The 20,892-nt window shown below is 33.3% G+C and overlaps 1 protein-coding gene across 1 annotated transcript; it reads right to left on the bottom strand.

The window, feature by feature from the left end:
- Window positions 1-1,077: 1,077 nt before the first annotated feature.
- LOC143080027 (heat shock 70 kDa protein 12A-like) lies at window positions 1,078-20,540 on the bottom strand. The gene is made up of 5 exons (XM_076255667.1): window positions 20,452-20,540; window positions 17,301-17,639; window positions 16,123-16,341; window positions 14,613-14,811; window positions 1,078-4,216 (listed from the first exon to the last, which is right to left on the bottom strand). The coding sequence occupies exons 2-5, from the start codon at window positions 17,613-17,615 to the stop codon at window positions 3,159-3,161; spliced, it is 1,791 nt and encodes a 596-aa protein (XP_076111782.1). The 5' UTR covers window positions 17,616-17,639; window positions 20,452-20,540; the 3' UTR covers window positions 1,078-3,158.
- Window positions 20,541-20,892: the final 352 nt, after the last annotated feature.

Genomic DNA, 20,892 nt, shown 5'->3' with positions numbered 1-20,892 from the left:
CTTCCAAATATTTAGCCCCGTTTCTATTCTGGTAGTTTTTTTTTATAAATTTTTTTCCTACTTTTTTAGATTCATTTTCAAATCAACATCCCTTACTTTGAATCTATATTCTAACGTGGACTGGTCTTTTGCTAAAGTTACAAAGATATTTAAATTTGTATAACTTTTTTTTAAAAGTGCAAAATATTTAATGTTAAGTTTCCTCGTTATACGTTTACAATACGTCCCCAAAATGCTCTTCAACTTCGTACTTTATCTGGTCTTTTTAACTTTTTTTATTCGAGCGTCACTGACGAGTCTTTAGTAGACGAAAGGCGCGTCTAGCGTAAATACAAATTTTTAATCCTGGTATCTTTGAAGAGTTTATTTGCAACCACTGGGTCGATGCCACTGCTGGTGGAGTTTTTTTTATTCCCCAAGGGTATCACCAGCTCAGTAGTCAGCACTTCTGTGTTGAAATGAATTATCATTGATATAGTAATAATTAAAAATTATCTGTTTACAAAACTTTGATTCACATTAACTAATTCGAATTAGTTTAATTCGCATTCGAAAAGTTTAACGTCCTAACGTCATTCTAATTCGAATTGCAATGCGCGTCAAATTCGCTTTACTGTCCTAACGACGTTAACTTTTAATTTGTATGTTATTTCGAAAACTTATTTCTAATGCGAATTAATTAATTCGAATTAGCCAATTCGAATCAATTCGAATTGAAAAAGAAGAGTGTGTGAACGCGAATATCGAATTCGATGCGCATTCGATTCGAATTCAATTCGAATTAAATGTACGCTTTTCTACCTCAGGAATAGATAACCTTAGCTGTTTTTGGCAAAACTTTTAGGATTTTTTTTGGTCCTCAATGCTCTTCAACTTCGTACTTTATTTGGCCTTTTCAACTTTTTTGATTGGAGTGTCACTGATGAGTTTTTTTGTAGACGAAACGCGCGTCTGGCGTAAACACAAAATTTCAATCCTGGTATCGATGATGAGTTATATGATTAATGTTAGTTGATGTAAAGTGGGTTTGAAATAAGGTTGTTCTATAAAAAAAAAATTCCTTGGTGTATATATAACTAACTAACTAACTAATTTTATTCAGTATAAAATCCAGTACAAAAGGATCATCGCTGAAACACATAAACACATATAAAAAACATATACAAAACAAAAATAAAACATAACAGACAACAATTTTGACACTTATAACAAGCAAGAGACAAAACTCACATTTCAATACTATGCAATTATTCCCACTGATGAATATCTAATCAAAATACATTTGTCTATATATATAAGAAATCTGGTGAGAACATCAGTCTCCGAACAGTTCATTAAATATTTAAATTTATCAAAATTATCTAAATCGCAAAAACATGGTATAATATTAACAATGTCATCATAAAACTTTTCCCTCTCCTCGTGATAGAGGTTGCATTCACATATGAAATGAAACTCATCTTCAATTTTGTCAATACAATGTGTACATATTCTTTGATCCAAAGGCGTTTTATTATATCTGCCCTTTTCAATTTGTAAATTGTGGTTAGAAATTCTTAATTTACATAATTGTCTAACATATTGTTTTGGGATATTTAACTTTGTATAAGTCTCAGGTTTATATTCCTCTTTTAACTTGTAATATGTGCGTAGTTTGTTTTGCTTTTCACCTGACAAACATGAGAAAAAATAATTTCCATATCTTTCTTGTAATATCTTTTTCACTGCAGATATGAGTTTTCCTTCTGACATAGTTCCTTTATTATTCCAAACATGGTCAAAATTAATTAATTTTAGAAACTTAAAAATGTGTTTATTGGAGGTACATGGAAAGGTACAATCAACTTCTTCGATTGACTTATATGCTAATTTTGAAAAAATCAAAAGAGGGTCTTTATACAAATATAGCCAGTATTTAAGAGATTGCAAAATAACAAATATAGAGATTGGATAACGACCAAGTTCTGCCATACTGGCAATATTAGGAGCATATTTAGTGGCACCAAGTACATATTTACAATATCGAATGTGAACCTTTTCAGGAGCAAAATTTAAAAAAGTTTTTTCTAAATCATCATTTGAACCTTGTGTTAATCTTTTGTCCAGGTTAATGTACGGACCCCACAATTCACTTCCATAGAGAAGGACTGGTTTTACACAGGAGTCAAAAAGTTTTAAAAGCAAAGGTGTATTATTATGTGTACAGTGAAATTTACGTTTAATTTAAGTGCTTTCTTACTAAGATCTTCAACTGCAGTACTGAAAGAACCAAATGCTCTCATTACAATACCTAGGTATTTATACTCTTGAACACTTTTGATCAGATTTTGCTCAAAATAAAAATTACAGTCTTTCAATAATTTACCTGATTTGTTAAATACTATTATTTGAGTTTTTTCTATATTCAATGATAATTGCCATTTTTGACAATAAAGTTCCAATGAGGGTAGACAATTTTGTAGCCCTTCTTTGGTTTGAGACATTAAAATTATGTCATCTGCATACATTAAACAATTTAGGCTTGTATTTCCTATATCTACTGGATCACACTTTTTATCAAGGTATCCTGGAAAGTCATTCATAAATAAATTGAAAAGAAGGGGACTCAGTGTACACCCTTGTTTAACACCCACATTTGAGAGTATGGAATCAGTCAGTCCGGAATCTAGTTTAACTGAATATTTAACACATGTGTACATATCTTTAATTAAATGGAAAATATTGCCACTAATACCTTGCTCAAAAAGTTTAGAAAACAGAAAATTCCTCCGGACTGTGTCAAAGGCTTTTCTAAAATCAACAAAACAGCAATATAGATATTTTTTTGCCCTAAACATTTTATCCACAATGGATTTTAATGTATAGACATGATCAATTGTTCTATTAGCTTTTCTAAAGCCTATTTGATTTTGACATAGTATGTTGTTCTCAGTTACAAAAAAATCTAATCTGTTGCACAAGATCTTTACAAACAACTTACTTAAACAGCTAGATATTGCTATACCTCTGTAATTACTTGGATCTCTCTCTATATATATTTGCGTAAGGATATTATCTGTCGTTTTAATATCTGTAAATTAAATCACGCTCTGTAGTGTTTACAATAATTTCATTAGGTAAATTAATCCGAGATTGTCTGTATATGTCATCATATCAACTTAGAGAAGTAGATTTAAGGATGTTTCGCATTCTACTTTCGACTGTCTGTCAATGGCTTTAAGTCTCAGTTCTGTATTACCAAAGTGATATTCGATGTCTACGTATCTCGTTTCCTTCGATGGTTCAGGAATATTAATCGTCATTTTCCCTAGGAATCGCATACCATCTTCATCTACAAATTTAGGATTGTCTTCACGTGTACAGAACATCTCAATATCCATTGCGTGCTGAAATGGCATAAAAGTTCTTAATGAATCTGTTTTAATTGTGCCAATAGGAACCTCTACGCCACTTTTTAAGACAGTGTTGAACTCATCATCACATTTTTCAATGCCTTGATATAGTACACGACGCTTTTCTCCGTGTTTTTCTTTGTCAAAGTTAACACAGTTACGAATACCATAAGTGAGTCCTAAAATTCTTGAAGTAATGTAATCCGGTTTGTGTCCAAATAAAACTGCTCCTTTTAATATCGTTATTTCAGCCTCATCTGGAATTACAATTTTTTTGTCTTTAAACTTTTTCTGTATGGCATCTTGCACTAGAACACACTCAGAAAAGCCACCGACCAACAGAAAGGTAGGGACATCTCTTGCGGTTTGCCTCTGTAGGATTTCCCCAATCAATTTGATGATTTCTTGAATGGTTGATTCAAACAATGTCTTTATCAAATCTACTTCGAAACGCATTTTATCTGCTTTTAAACTTATTTTCGTAGATAAAGAAGACGCATGTACTGTTGATGGAAAATCTTCTCTTAAGTGCTTCTTACAAAGTAAATCAAGTGTGGTATATGGAACAGTTATGTTAACTCTACCTGACTTTTCAGAAGTAATTGTTCTTTTGACCGTTTCAAACTCACGGAAAAGGTCCAGATAGGCAGATGTGTCTTCTTTTTTCAAAAGATTCATCAGAGGTGCTCCAAATATTTTTGCCATCATTTGAAAAAATGCACTGTCAACTGATGTGCCACCACAATCACTTCCTGTAGCTCGACATATTTCCTTAAGACTGTTGTCAGACATTTTCTGATGTACTGTTATATCGGCTGTTCCGCCTACAAAATAAAAACATGTAACCGATAAATGTGACTTTTCACCTGAACACAAAATCAACTAACAGTTGAGAGCAACTGGTGATAAAGCCAAAAATTGTCATGACTTATGTTGTTAAATCCTAATTTTCTATATTACGTTTTGTTGATTTTCAGTTTGACTATATATTTTGTTCTTTTTAAGACCATGTTGTTATCTTGCCTTTTTTCGACCATAGCTTTTGTTGCTACTTTGGTACCTGTTTATCATGTATAATTTTTTAAAAAACGTCACGGAAGTAATAAATTTGAAATAAATCCATGTGATGGCGCCCAATTTAATTCCATATCAATGCTTCGAAATGCATCCTGAAGAATAATCCTGAGACATTTTATAGAATTCTTTCAAGATTGGAAGGGTAAACTATTAACTGATCTAAACACATTTTTCCGCCCAACTTTGGAAGTGAAAATAATAATATCTAGGTCAAAGTAGAATAGGTTACTTTAAACATATCAAAACTAATGTTTTGCCGGTGTGTTCTGTTTTTATTGTCAGTGTGTTGGTCGGCGGGGACATGGGTATCATTTCGAAGGAAAACACCTTTAAGATTTAATTCAAAGATATAAACTAGACAAACATTGATGTTAAATAAGTGTGTATCAAATATGTATAATTAGTTATCAAAGGTACCAGGCTTATGATTTAATAGGCCAGACGCGCGTTTCATCTATATAAGACTCATCAGTGACGCTCAGATCAAAATAGTTAGAAAGACAAACAAGTACAAAGTTGAGGAGCATTTATGACCGAAAATTCCAAAAAGTGCGCCAAACATGGCTACTTTTGTACGTATTTTCCAGCTGAATGGTATGTGATGTATTTAAAATAGGCAAATGCACTATCTCTCTAAGAATAATTTATGTTTTATACGCTGAATTTGAAAATCAAAGTATTATTACTTCATAAATCAAAGCACTGAAAGCGCTATAAGCAATTAACTAAAAACCAAGGCAAACGTAATCATTAAAACTATGGAAGTGTTGCTTCAATTTATTTTTAAAAGATTTTTAAAAGGACAAACATTAAACATTCGTATATTGCACATGTATGTTTATCTAATGAATTGATTATTAAGGCAAATTAATTGATATTTTAACAAGATTTTCAAAAACAATGCATATACCAATGTATATTTCTAATGATGAGTTTGCAGTGTTACAAGTTCACAATGATTGCAGTTGTTGTAGTTGGTAGTTAACGTTGGTACCAGTTGACTTTTAGTGATACAAGTTAACGTAGTACGAGTTTGTAATAGTATAAATGGAATTGCTTCCCTGTCAGGAACATTGAGTTTGGATTCTACAGTACAAAAGTTATGAGACACAAATCAGCCAAAGGTTTACTACTACAGAAATCAAAGGTGAGGTTTGATTGACCTGTCCATAGTAAAAGTAAATAGTTATCAAAGGTACCAGGATAATTATTCAATACGCCAGACGCGCGTTTGGTCTACACAAGACTCATCAGTGGCGCTCAGATCAAAATAGTTATAAAGCCAAATAATATAAGAGACCCTTACCTTCACCATGTCCATGATGTTACTTCATCCCAAATTTGGAATAGAATGACAGGTGATTATAAAACAGTTGGTCAAACATTCTTGTGATTCACACTGCTTGAACATGTTGAAAGAATTATTATTTCTCTTTAAAATGAGCCATAATGAAAAATGTTATAGGGCAAGAAATAAGTCAAAAAATAATTAAAGTAAAGACTTATTTTTGCATCAATTACATTTTATAATAAACAAGAAATGAGTGTAACAGAATGCTGTTTAATACGACGTCTTATACAAACAGAGCTCCCATAATTTGTCATACCCATGGTAGCCTGATATTGGGCAAAGTCCAATACAAATTGGTTATGTCTAGTAAAGTAATATGCATATGTTACGTCTAGGAGATTGACCCTGTGTGTCAATCAAATCTTCTTGAAATAACGAACAGTACTAAATATGGTTTAGGAGTGGGTATCTTACCGTTTACAAGTTCCAAAAAGGGAGAGTAATCCCCAGGGAACTCACCCTTTATTTCATTTGATTTAGTTCATTGTCTCATACAAGAATATATATGGTTTATGGTTGGTAATATCGACTGTTTACAAGTTTTCAAAAAGAAGGGGGTTGGGTGACCCCTGTGGAATTCCCCTATATTTCATTTGATTTGTTTTATTGTCCCAAACAAGAATATATATGTTTAGGATTTGGAATCTTAACCGTTTACAAATTTTCAAAAAGAAAGGGGTGGGGTGACCACGGAAACTCCGCTATATATCATTTGAGTTATTTTCTTGTCCTATACATACATATATACGGTTTAGGGATGGGAATCTCGACTGTTTACAAGTTTTCAAATAGAAGGGGGTGGGGTGACCCCTGTGGAATTCCCCTATATTTCATTTACTTGTTTTATTGCCCCAAACAAGAAAATATATGGTGTAGGGTTTGGGATCTCAACCGTTGACTAGTTTTCATAAAGAAGTGGATGGGTTGACCCCCGTGGATTTCCCCTATATTTCATTTGATTGTTTTATTGTCCCAAACAAGAATATATATGGTGTAGGGTTGTGGATCTCAACCGTTTACAAGTTTTCAAAAAGAAAGGGGTGGGGTGACCACGGAAACTCCCCTATAGATCGTTGGAGTTGTTTTCTTGTCCTATACAAACATATATACGGTTCAGGGGTGGTAATCTCGACTGTTTACCAGTTTTCAAAAAGAAGAGGGTTAGGTGACCCCTGTTGATTCCCCTATATTTCATTTGATTTGTTTTATTGTCCGATACTAGAATATGTATGCAGTAGGGGTGTGGATCTTGACTGTTTACAAATTTTCAAACAGAAGTGGGTGGGGTGACACTGGGAATTCCTCCAAATTTTCATTGGATTTATTTTATTGACCCATACAAGTTTGTACTAGTATATGGTTTAGGGGTGGGGATCGCGACCGTTTTCAAGATAACAGCATATTTTCAAATTGAAGGGAATGGGATGACTCCCAGGGACTCACCCTATGTTTTGTTTGATTTGTTATATCGTCCTGTTTTCATTACCGAAGACCGCGTGTGTCTTTCACTAACTGTTTTCAAGTAAAAGTCATTTGAACATTGACAAAAATAAAATCCCATATGGTTCTACAGTAAACCCCTCCCTTATTTAGGCCCTCAAAATACCCCTAAACAGACCCCAATGCACAAACGAAAGATTGATGGCTCCACTAGACATGTTAGTCTAACATTTTATGAAACCGTAAGTAAATTTGACAAGCGGTCCGAGTGGCTCGGTCCGACTTGTTTTGGGGACGACTTGTCTACATTTCTTAATGCCCGCGTCACACTGTCCCGATTTTTATATACGATGGACACCCGAATGCGAAAATTGTAAGTTCGTACGAAGTTGGTCCCGATCTCGTTAAAATACCAAAAAGTGACCGAAGCAAGTACGATGAATAACGAAGTCTATACGAGGGTGCCGAAAGTATATACGATAGCAAAAGATGGACATACTAAGGTTAACCGAAGACGGTATTTAAGCTTTATATCTCAGCCGAAGCCTACAAGATGGATCACGAAGGCTACATGATGGATTACGATGATGGCGCGATGGCCATATGATGTCTGTACAGCTTACGATGCATTTAAATTATATGCCGAAGGCATAACGCGTTTTAAATTGTTTGATCAATATTGAATATATATTATATTGTACATTCAATTTTTGGTTTAATCATAAGACGGAAGACCGTGGGTATTTCCAGTTACTGAATAATTTGGTTGATTTCTAAAAAAATAGTTTATGTATCAAATATGCGTATTCAATTTACCATTTTCTGCATGTGTCATATACAAATATAGTGTCCATATTTGTCCCCAATATGTTACATACGAGGGGATGCCACGCTCGGCATTGCCTTGTTTGAACTGTAAAATGTGTGCACTAGTCTGAATAATCACCCATAATTATGCCCATGTTTACTGATCTATCTTAAAGGTAAGGTAATGGGTTCGTTGATCCCTTTTATTCAAAAAGAGCTCTTTCCAGGAGAATATCATAATAATATATACTAAAGGAAGGATGTGGGGAAAGCAACAAATGCGGCAAAATATGACATATAGAAAACAAAATGTTTATGGAGTAAACATTCGTGTGACAACATCTCGGACGATACATAAAAAATCAGAATAATGAAGAAAAAGTTGGTTTCCTTATATACGTGTACCTGCAGTGTTGGTATACGAGGCGCGTTTATGATTTTCATTATGTTATTTGATATGAAAAATTGACAAAAAATAATATTTTATCTGTAAAAGTAAATCCTGAGCCTGTAATACCTGCTCTTCTTGTTCCATTTGAATTAATAGAAACAACGCTGTCGCCTTTCTTGTTCTCATAGAATCATATGATATGGGCTCCATGTTTTGTGAACGTCTTTCTTAACTGTCGTAGTAGACTGACCAATGCATATCGCGCATGGCACTTTAAATGTATTTAAGCGCGAAAATTAACTTACATTTAGCTGGATTTATTGCCGTCGTAGTTCCATCTTGTCACCTTCGTACTTTTATTCGATGGCATCATGACGGGATTACGAGGTCTTCACGAAGTCGTGTTGCCATCGTAAGACCTTCGGGTAGCTTCGTGATTCATTCGTGTAGACATCGTAATGTCAAAACTGCCCGATGGAAACGATGGAAACACGAATGCAATACGATGTTCAAAGATGCATTCCCGGTGACATTACGATGGTGAGAATGGTGATACGAACTCAATACGAACCCTCAACATCGGACGCACCTTCGGGGATTTTTTAACATGTTAAAAAATTTAGAACCCTTCCCGAAGTTGTCCCCGAAGGCTAGAAAAAGTGGCCGATGGTTCTACGAAGGTTAAAGATGGCACTACGAATAGCCCGATCTGGATACGATCAGTCCCGATTTTGAAAATTTCCATAATCGTGTTGCCATCGGCGTAAAAATCGGGACAGTGTGACGCGGGCATAAAACATCCCATAAACGTCGGATCTCTTTCATTCAAAAACAATAACAACTTATTTGGCAAAGACAACGATAAACGGAATAATACGATTATAGAAAGGAATTCAAATGTGTATAATCACAATCTTCTTAAAAAAAAAAGATCATGATGATTAACAAAACTTACCGTTATAACATTAGAATAAATACTAGCTTACGTTTCGTGTAAGTTGATATTACCGCCAACTTAGACTTATACATGTTATATATATGACTTTATTTCAGTATCACAGAGATTGGGTGTACATAAACAACATTCCTGCGTCTTTTGCCATTTGGGAAATGTACATAGAGATTTTCGGCGATGAAATATTTGATACAATTGTTCTTTGACATCTTAGCCAAAAGCACATAGGATAATACGTACGGATTTCTATTGAGCACTGCTTCTTATGTGCAACTTAAATTTTTTGGATAGTTCGACGATCATTTATGGTCTTTTTTTCTAGTCATATTTATTGTATTCCAAAATTAAAAGTATAAAAAATGTCCAAGTATTTATAAATAACATGTTAGCCAGCTGCTAGATGATACCAATGGCCCTTTTTTCACCTGAAGTTGGGAGGAACACACATCTATGGTGCTAGCATAAGGAAGCTTAACTGCCTCAAAATCATATAAGATAACAGTTTATAATTTCGTAATCGAGAGGCGCGTTTAATCTAACGTTGAAGAAAGTAAAAAATTGAAAAGCATTGAGGACACAAAATTCTAAAAGGTTTTGAAAAATACAGCTATGATTATCTGTCCCTTGGGTTGAAAATCCTTAGTATTTAAACAATTTAAAGTTTTGTATTCACGTAATCAAACTTAAAATAATTATCAAATATGTCCATATCAATGATAATTCATGTCAACACAGAAGTTCTGACTACTGGGCTAGTGGTTACCTCCACTATGAAACCTCCACCAGCAGTGGTATCAAGACAGTGGTTGTAAAGACAAATTAATCAAAGATACCAGACTCATAACTTTGTACAATAAACGCGCGACTATTGACTCTGGCATAAAATAAATTAAACTCTAAATACGAATATTGAGGGCATTGAGGACCAGCAAATTCCAAAAGATTTTTATTGAATGATTGATTGTTGTTTGCTTTACGCCGAAAGATTTTGACAAATATATGTAAAGTAACGTATTCCTAAGGTAGAAAATCATGCAAAACAAATCCTCAAAGTATACTGATTGTAGTCTTCTTTTGCAGATTCTTTTTTTTTTTTAAATATAAATATTTTATTTCACTACTGGTTGTGAACAATGTCCCTTAGCGCTACATCGATGACTCTAAGGTTTCTCCCTGAGTTATTAATTGCTAATGAAACCATGGGATTGGGCTAACAAAATATATCTTATATTAATATTTTGTGTTAGTTGCATTTTACAAAGTATTCATACGACCACACAATACATATACATTATTCAGTGATCCTATATCACATAAACAATCATATAAGAAAGAAATACTTTCGGTTCAAACTAGTTTTTATACGCCCGTCAAAATTTTGACGGGACGTATTATGGTATACAAATGTCCGGTGTCCGTCTGTCTGTCTGTCTGTCTGTCTGTCTGTCTGTCTGTCCGTCCGTCTGTCCGTCTGTCCGGCGTAAACATGTCGCACCGTAACTTGAGAACGACTTATCCAAATTTCATGAAACTTAATATAGTTGTTTCTTATGATGGTCAAATGATCTGTATACTTTTTGGGGAAAATAAGATTTAAACTTTTTGAGTTACGGCACTTTATAACTAAGAAAGGGGTGTGTTTTTTTCACATGTCGCACTGTATCTCAAAAACAATTCTTGATTATGACTTAAAACTTTAAACACTTCTTAGTTATATTAATCTTAATATCTGTATACTTTTTGGTGATGATTAAAAATTTCATTTTTGAGTTATTGAGGATTTTGTAAAAAAGGGGGATAGTTTTTTTTACATGTCGCGCAATATCTCAAAAACTATTTATGATTATTGCTTTAAACTTTACACATGTCTTTGTTATATTAATCTCAATATCTGTATACTTTTTGGTGATAATTCAAAATTTCATTTTTGAGTTATTAGTATTTTGTAAAAAAGGGGGAGGTTTTTTTTTACATGTTGTGCCGTATCTCAAAAACGATTTATGATTATTGCTTAAAACTTTACACACTTGTTTGTTCTATTAATCTAAAGATCTGTATACTTTTTGGTGATTATTCAAAATTTTATTTTTGAGTTATTGAGTATTTTGTAAAACAGGGGAGGGTTTTTTACATGTCGTGCCGTATCTCAAAAATAAGTTATGATTATTGCTTAAAACTTTACACACTTCTTTGATATATTAATCTAAAGATCTGTATATTTTTTGGTTTTGATTCAAAATTTTATTTTGGTAATATTTAGTTTTTGTAAAAAAAACCAGGGAAGGGGGTTTCACATGTCCCGCCGTGTCTCTAAAACAATATATGGTTATTGCTTAAAACTTTCTCATAAACTATTTATGATTATTGCATAAGACTTCCACATAAGACGTCGGGCGTATCATGCGCTCATGGCGCAGCTGTTTATTTTAATATCAAAACAAATGACGGACAAAAATCCAGGTTTTTTGTTTTTTTGTTTTTATTTCTTTTTTATATGATTGTTTATATGATATAGGATCACTGAATAATGAATATGTATTGTGTGGTCGTAGATACATATTTCCCGCCACCATTTTTAATCCAACACTTTCAGATTTCTAGGTAAAAAGTAGGCATTTTTTTATGTTTTCTAATGATTTATGAGAACCCAGATTCATTTTAAATATTAGGTTTTTACCCCCAAACTCACTGCAATAGTAGGTTGGAATAATTTTCCAGTTTGCCCAAGTTTCATCTGTAAGTCTTTTAACCAAATTTATTTTCATTGCTTCAATGTAAGAATCAAGATCTGTCATTTTTAACCCCCTTCTAAATAATCTTTTCTTAGCAATGAGCGTTTAACTTTCTCACTAGATCGCCCTCCCTCTTAAACTTAGATATTGTTTCTTTGCACAGATTTATTAGTGATGCAATATATGTTATATTAGGTTTAACAAGTGTTTTGACGATATTGATTTTACCAATCATGCTTGTTTTCCTTTTTTTCCAATCGTTAATATTTTTTTCTGATTTTTCTAACTGTTTTTCTGAATTAAGTTTTTGACATTCTTACTTGTCAGATCCAAAATAAATACCGAGACTTTTTACTTTATATTTCCAATTAATGTTTTCAAATTTGTCCTTGCAGTGTTTAAGTTTACCTAACCATATACCTTCTGTTTTGTTTCTATTGAGTTTTAGCCCAGAGAGCGATCCAAAGGTTTCAATTATATTAAGTGCATGCTTTATTTTATTTTTAGATTTAAAAAAAAAAAAAGAGTTGTGTCATCTGCTTATTGTGAGATTTTTAAACTATGAGTTATTTTTTATCAGATTTGATTTGTTTTCCTTTTATATCATTAGAGTCTCTTATTCTGCAAGCCAGTAATTGAACTGATAAAACAAACAATAAAGCGCTTAAAGGACACGCTTGTCGAATTCCGCGCTCAATGTTAAAGGTTTCTGAAATCCACCCGTTATTTAAGATACATCCTTTTATGTCATAATATGGGGCTTAAACCGACTTCTGAAATGATTGATTAAACCCAAATTTCTTTAATGATTCCAAAATAAAATACCATGAAACAGAAAAGTCAATAAATAATATAGCTCCTTCAATATTTTTTAAATTTTCAGAAGAATCTATAATGTCTTGAATTTGACGCACATTAAATCCTATATAGCGATTTTTATGTATCCATTTTGGTCCCTATGGATTATTAACGGTAGGATTTTTTAATAATGTTATTGGACGGTTATTATCCAGGGACAGCTTTTTTTTACTATGTATGAATTCTAATTTTCTTCCATTTCAGTATTGATTTTTTAATCTTATAGATAACAATGCAACTCCTTGATCTAATTGTCTTACATGCAGCATTCTCATAACTAGCAGAAATGATTGGTCACTGATTCATTAAATGCAAATGACAACAAAGAGTCATCTTCCATACCAGGTCTACCCCTTAAATTTCCTGTTTCACATATGTTCTTTGGGCTTCAGATTTTTTGCACCTAATGCAAAAAAGGCATAATATCGCAATCCCACTAGGCCACGATCGCACTACAATCATGCAGATCGTAGTAAGGTCGTAGTACGGTCTTGGTGAGGTCTTCATGATCGTGATGATAGTTATCAAAAGTACCAGGATTATACTGAGCGTTGCCAATTTTGAACATGTTAAAAACAATTGTGGTGCGGTCGTGGCGAAATCAGGTAGTAGTAGAAGCGTAGTGAGAGCGCAGTAATGTTGTGGCAAGATCACAAAGGTCGCTGTACCATCGTATACGTAGCGACAGCGTAGCGAAAGCGTGATTCTAGTCGGGGAGACTGTGCTACAGCGACTTAACGACAACCTCACCACGATCATCACGTTCTTACCGCGACCCAAACATGCTTCCACTACGACTATACCACGTCTATACCACGCTTATACCACGCTGTTCAAGACCATATTTCGTTTTTAGCACGCCCATGCCGTCCTCATTACGCTGTATTTACGCCCCGACTACGGTCGTACTACGATCATCATGCTCACTGTCATACAAAATTCATAAAAACTTTCCATCTTTTGTTTTATCTGTATGCAATTATTCGGACCTCTTGTCCTTTATCTCCAACGGCTCAACCATTCTTGACACGTCTGTGTCATCAAAACTATCGTTCTTAAAGCAAAGTCTCTCTTTCAATAAATATACTACTGGTTGGGTTGGTCGGTCCCACATATATTTTCGAAATCATGATTCATTACTATTACATCTCCCTCTGCCTCTCCCTCTACCCCTACCCTTACGTAGATTTTGGTTTCATGACTGCGTTGTTTCCGAGAAACTCTACGTATCAATGGGAAATAAAAGGAATGATACAGTATTTATATGGAACACGATGTTGACGTTATTACTGGGAGCGTAGTAAGATCGCGGAATGAACGTGGTATGATTGTAGTATGGTCGTGGTAAGAGCGTGCTACAATCACAGTAGAAGCGTCTAAAAGATTTCTTCAACAGGCCTTTATAAATCCCTTTCGGTTTGAAACATTAGGCCACTATATTGTCTTTTAGTTTTTATCTATATGCACTAGATCCTGTTTTGTGAACTTTCTACACGTTTCCCCTCAAATTACGTAAGAGGTAAGAGAATCATTCTTGAATTATCTTGTAAACTTCAAAAATTGGTTGAAATTTCATTTTCCATGAACCGTCAGATTTAATAGAATTTACCTCCCAAGTCGATAACCATATACTTCTGTCCACTTTCAGGCATTGAAAATAATAAACTCTTCATAGATACCAGAAACCTCTTTACTTTTCCATCAGGCCCATGGAGTCTTTCTGTAGGGAGATAATTCTGATATTGGCAATATATTGATGCACATTCTGGTTCTAATGCAATAAGCAGATTTTCATCTGATATTCCAGCCTAAAATATATCAAAAAGCTAGAACATAAACTCCGTCCCGACCCTACACTCCCAAAATTTAACGCGATTGTCCTAAAGAGGTTGCGTTGCAACTTGTCAAAATCTAGGATGAATGAGATTCAATAACAATCGACAACCTATAAAAAAAAAAAAACCAAAATGCTTCTTTTACTGAGATAATGTCATCAAAATAGTTCAAGCATCCATCCTTCAAATATTGTTGTTAATGAAAAATGTTGAATACTAATGATATGTTTGTTTGCATTTAACAACAGTTTCTGCACATTGGTTATAGTAAGACGGGAAATGTCATTGATGGGGAAATCAGGAGAATACAGAGAAAAACATCATTTCAGCAGCCTAATTAACACTATTTTCTATTAAAATTATTTCCCTTGCATCTTTCATTTTGTAATTCTGGCATACCAAGTTATCAGCATTGCATCCTTTACTGATTCTTTACTGTCTTCTCATTATATCAAGTTTAACAATGACACCACGGAATAATTGACAGATAAGATGAATCCAACTTTTCCTATTTTTTAGTTTCGTTTTTATCAAAATATCCTTTTACATTCAAACATGTTAAACACCAAGATAGGTCTTCGGTTTTCTTTTATGCTAGTATGCGTTTGCTGTGGAAATATATGTGAGTGTATCCAACAGCCCACAATCCGTATCATCCATTATTGCTTGAAGAAATAAGTAAAGATTTCTAAAAATAAAATCCAACGTAATTAGCTACGCTAGGAAGTAAACTCATCACATATACCAGGACTGTTTTGCATGTGCGTCAGACGCGCGTTTTGTTTACAAAAGACTATTCAGTGACGCACGAATCAAATTAGGTACGAAGTTGAAGAGCATTGAGGACCGCAAATTTATAAAGTTTTGCCAAATACAGCTAAGGTAATCTATCCTCTAGGTAGAAAAGTCTAAGTATTAAATGGTTTTGCTGTTACTTCGATAACTCTTAAGACACATAATTTTAGGATGGTGTGCATCCAGAGGATTGGGAACCCATAATAAATAATAACAAGTGGTTTCGCCCATTTTTAATCCTTAAACACAAAAGCTGAAACTCTTGAATACGATCTGATAAAATGCTACGTTATTTTGTTTAATCTTCAGTCTGAATAATTAAGAGACCATTAACTGGGACATGTTTGAACAGACAGTCAATGCATTCAGTCTCCATCAATCGAACGACGACTGAAATCTTTTTTCTCCCGCAGACAAATTCAGTTAAGACTTAATCAAGTTCCCTAAAATTGTTTTATAATAGTTTGAAGGTAGAATGAAAAAGTATACCGCATTTGCACTTCGTCTCATAAACTGCTTTGCTGAATCCGTCCAAATTGCTGGCACTGTCAAAACCCATCTGATTTCATCATCATGAATTCCAGTTCCCTGCTTTGCTAGTTTGTCAATCAAATGTGAAGTCAGAGCCTTAATTGAGAGACTAAACACATGGATAGCACTAACAGGCTTTCCAGATATATCTTCCATCATCATATCAAGTGTTATGTTCTACAATTGATAACGTGATATATACAGAAAATGTGTTCAGCATAAACGATTATAATAAGTTTTTATTGTTTCAAGAATAAATGGCTCCGAGCAAACTTAGTCATGTCTTATATATCAGTTAGTTGTTGTTGTCTTTAAACTTGCTTTCAGTAATTACGAGTACTCTTATATCAGCACAGTGTCTTTGGTTTTTAGTTTAGTGGTTTTGTGCTTCGTGCTAATCTGATGAGTATAGATATGTCCGGTTGACATTCACAGTTTATTCTTCTGTTGTGCTGTTACATCACTGTCCAAGGATAGAAGAGGAGGTTTCACAAACATGTTTAACCATTTTGATTAAACGAATGCATGTTACAAGTCATGAACTTTTAAATAACAAAGCTGTCATTGGTTAATGTTTCAATATAATCAAATATATATTTATGATTTAGTTATCTTTTTAATTTGAGCACGCGAGCTAATGTAGATCAGAATTTTGATTTCCATTCTTTATAGTACTCAAAATGATAGCAAACACTATTTAGAAATCTGATCTTACATGTTTACAGTTTTCTCCCAAAAGGTACAGATGATTAAACACACCATTAGAGGGACATTGCTCATATAGGAAGACAACCGATGATTTCAATCGTGTCATCTTATCTCAAGAACTTATTTTGCTGATCTTTGATTTAAATGTTTTTCTTAATCTAATCTCAAAACCACAAACACAGGTTAAGATTGTTACTAATGGGCAAAACTAGAAACAGTCATATACAAGGATGTAGAGTTGTCTCAGTGGCACTCATACTACATTTATTTTTACCCTAAGAGCCCCCAAATAGCAAATATAATAGTAAAATGCACGAGTTAACGTCACCGTTGAAAAACTGCAATCCCTAAGTGTATCACTTTGCATTGTTGTTTACACCAAAATGTCTTTATAATCAATTTCAGTTTACAAATGTATTCACATGTACCTTGTTGTTATGTAGATTCATTTTAAAACGATGAAAGTAGTAGAACTTATCTTGTTTCCCGTCCATCAATATATCGGCATATTTGTTTTCCGCATCATATCCGAATGAATCAAAATCCTTCTTTGCATCTAGAAGTATGCATGTTGGTGTTTTCAATGACATGAAGTGCTTTCCACCTGAATTCCATGCCTGGTTTGCCCTTATTTTTAAGGGATCATACTTGAAATTTTCTTTCATAGAAAATGCATATCCTGAGTATGTGGTGCCAAAGTCCAAGGCTGCAACCATTAGGTAATTATTTTTTAATTTTGCCATCCCTCGTCAGTTTGTTTTTTTAGCCTAAAATATTCAACTATACGTTTAAATATTCAGTTGTGCTTTTTCTTCTAGCATGAAAGTATTGTTTGTAATATTTAAAAAAAGTATTCATCAAATGATCAAATACCGCTAGAAATGAGATCACGGTAAATTGACGTCTGTCAGGCGAAAACGCACACATTGAAATGGTCATATGGGACATAAGGTGACTTTCATATGAATACAAATAAGAAAATGTGGAATGAGCGCAAATGAGACAACTCTCCTTCCAAGTCACAATGTGTCAATTTTAGGTCAAAGTACGGCCTGCAACACAGAGCTTTGGCTCTTACCGAAAAAGCAATATGAATACGAATAACAATTAACCGTGAACTCAGTTAGAGGGACACATGATTATCAATAGTAATACAACTAAATTGGCAAAATAACCGTCATTACTAAAAACTTGCATAAGCATGATAACTTCGTGTGTGTCAATGGTTACCGATAACAATTATTTCGCACAGAGATAGTATACATTAACACTATTAATCTTTTATATTTCCATATTAAAATGTTTGCAAAATAGATTAAAGGATTTAAAAAAATATATATGAGCTATATAATTATATCAAAAAGATTCTTTTGAAAGAATAATAAATCTCCATATATAGGAAATCTTATCTCACATCTAGGAAAAGGTGCTTTATAGCTTGTTCTATGTAGAAAACTAAATTTCTGTGAGTCATAAAAAATAATAAGAAAAAATATCAGTACGATATGAATTGATTGGTGATAAACGCCAATCTCAGTACTTTTGGCGTTTTCTTGGTGGGCAGTTTTAAGGGGTGGGTGGCGGAAGTTATGAGTGCCTGTATAGAGGACAGAAAGTCACAGAACAGAAAGTCACAAGAAAGAAAGACATTTGATAAAATAAAAAGTGACAGTACAAAAAGTCACAAATAAATTGCTGACAGTTGTTGAAAAATATAAGAAAAAAAACTTGAAATATAATATATTCTTTTTATTTCATATATTCATTTTACAGTTTAGGGAAATGTTCATTAGCCTTGAAAAATGAAAAAATATTAAATTTAATGATCGTTAAAGTCATAATAAACGAGTATAAGTAGAATTTATACTTCTTCTAAATATGAACAAACTAAGAATTTTCTTCAGGAAAAAGTATATGTACATAAGTTTTATGATGAAAACTATCCATTGAGATATAAAAAACATATGCATTATTTTTTTAATTTGAGGTTTCTCATGACTTTAACCAAAACAAGAGGCTGTCACAACGACAGCAAACCGGATTTAATAACATTTATTTGTGTCCTGCCAATATCGCAAGAACCATAACTGATGAACGCTGAAAGTGAAAATCGTCAATATCAAATTTGACATCCATTTTGTCATCAGTATCAACATATTAAAATTTGAGAAGCTTAGGTTGAATGGTTCATGAGTAAATGCTACAACATGAAAGGAAACGCCATTTTTCGATCTTTCAAGTACCATAATTGATGAACGGTAAAAGTCAAAATCGACATTATTGAACTTGACCTCCATTTTGTCATCAGTAACAACATATAAAAATTTGAAAAGCTTTGGTTGAACAGATCATGAGTAAATGCACGGATACGACTGGAAAAGCCATTTTTCAAGTTTTCAAGAACCATAACTCCTGAACGGTAAAAGTCAAAATCGTCATTATTGAACTTGACCTCCATTTTGTCATCAGTAACAACATATTAAATTTGGGAAGCTTTGGTTGAACAGTTCATGCGTAAATGAACGGACACGACTGGAAATGCCATTTTTCAATCTTTCAAGAACCATAACTCCTGAACGGTAAAAGTCAAAATCATCATTATTGAACTTGACCTTCATTTTGTTGTCAGTAACAACATATAAAATTTTTAAAAGCTGTGGTTGAACGGTTCATGAGTAAATGCACGGACAACATTTGGTTGCCGTCCGCCCGACCGACCGCCCGACTGCCCGCCGTACATCCCCAAATCAATAACCGACATTTTTGTCACAAAAATCTTGTTAAAAATGATATATTTCTTTGCACTATGAAACCATATATTATAAAGTACCAATCCAGTTTGACATTATTTTTTTTTAACAATTATTTGATTATTATTGAAATTCAATAATTAATAATTACAAAGCTGCTTTAAATGTAATAGTTCAAGACAAATATTTTTTTAATAAGTGTTTTTGTGACTTTCTGTCCTACATTCCCGGTAGAGAAATACGTACTACGGCAGAAAAACTGACAATCCTAGTCAATTAAGATTGAGTCAAATGCACCCACGGCATCCGGGGTTCGAACTCACTACCTTAATGTTGACAGGCTAGTGATACAAAAAATGGACTTCTTAGACAACCCTGCCCTCGGTTTATACAAACAAATATTTGCAAATAAGAATATTCTATACGTTCTTATACTAAATGTGTGATTCGAATTATTGTTTTGTACCATATAGTTGTATGAGATATATTCATGATTTAGTTACTAATCAATATTCTAACCAATGGTCGTTACAGATACTTCCTAAAGCAGAAATCTTTATATAATACATATTATCAACTGAATTTTAGTTTCCAATAGCAGCGGATCCAGAATTTGTCATAAGTGGGACCCACTAACTGGCTAAGAGGGGGCCCACTTATTAGAATTATAATTAGAATACATGTATATCTATTTTGCATATTGTTGAAAACGAAAGTAACATTTATGTAAACAGGCATTTATTTGATTCTATTTAAAAAATGAACAGTTTTTTCAATGTATTGATGAACTAGAAATAATTTAAAAAGTTAATGCAATTAGCCTACTTACATTTATTGAAGATTTGTTAAAACGACTTGAAACTAGCCGACCTTACTACCTTAGTCAATAAATACCATAAATGTCATATGCAGTCCGGGACAACAACAATTTTTCGGAAAGGAATAATCTTTTCCTATTAAAGTTTACTAGATAAAAGATAAAACACTTACAGGTAACTCGTCTTATTCTATTTAAAAATTTAACTCCTGTTTTGAATACAACATGTTCATATATATTTTGTATGTTATAATGCTTGCCTCCCATGGACGGAGAAAACAACGATAATTATAATTTCTGGATATTTTAAATTCAAAGTATACCGACAGACTTTAAAAACGCAAAACATTTTGAAGAACTTTTTAAAAATCATTATTGATGCTCATATAACGACTATTCAGGCTTACCATACTTTCTGTTTAGAAAAAAAATAAATATTTCACTTAACTGAGG

This window comes from Mytilus galloprovincialis, chromosome 6 (genome assembly GCF_965363235.1).
Source record: "Mytilus galloprovincialis chromosome 6, xbMytGall1.hap1.1, whole genome shotgun sequence".
NCBI lineage: Eukaryota > Metazoa > Mollusca > Bivalvia > Mytilida > Mytilidae > Mytilus > Mytilus galloprovincialis.
The sequence above is the reverse complement of the archived record's forward strand: the minus strand, read 5'-3'. Positions and strand labels throughout refer to the sequence as shown.

Coding starts and splice junctions, on each gene's coding strand:
- LOC143080027 (XM_076255667.1), bottom strand. CDS start 17,615: ATGGCAAAATTAAAAAATAATTACCTAATGGTTGCAGCCTTGGACTTT. Junction 14,812..16,122: donor TGAGACGAAGTGCAAATGCG/GTATACTTTTTC, acceptor GATATATTTTAG/GCTGGAATATCAGATGAAAA. Junction 4,217..14,612: donor TATGGTTATCGACTTGGGAG/GTAAATTCTATT, acceptor TTTATTTTGTAG/GCGGAACAGCCGATATAACA.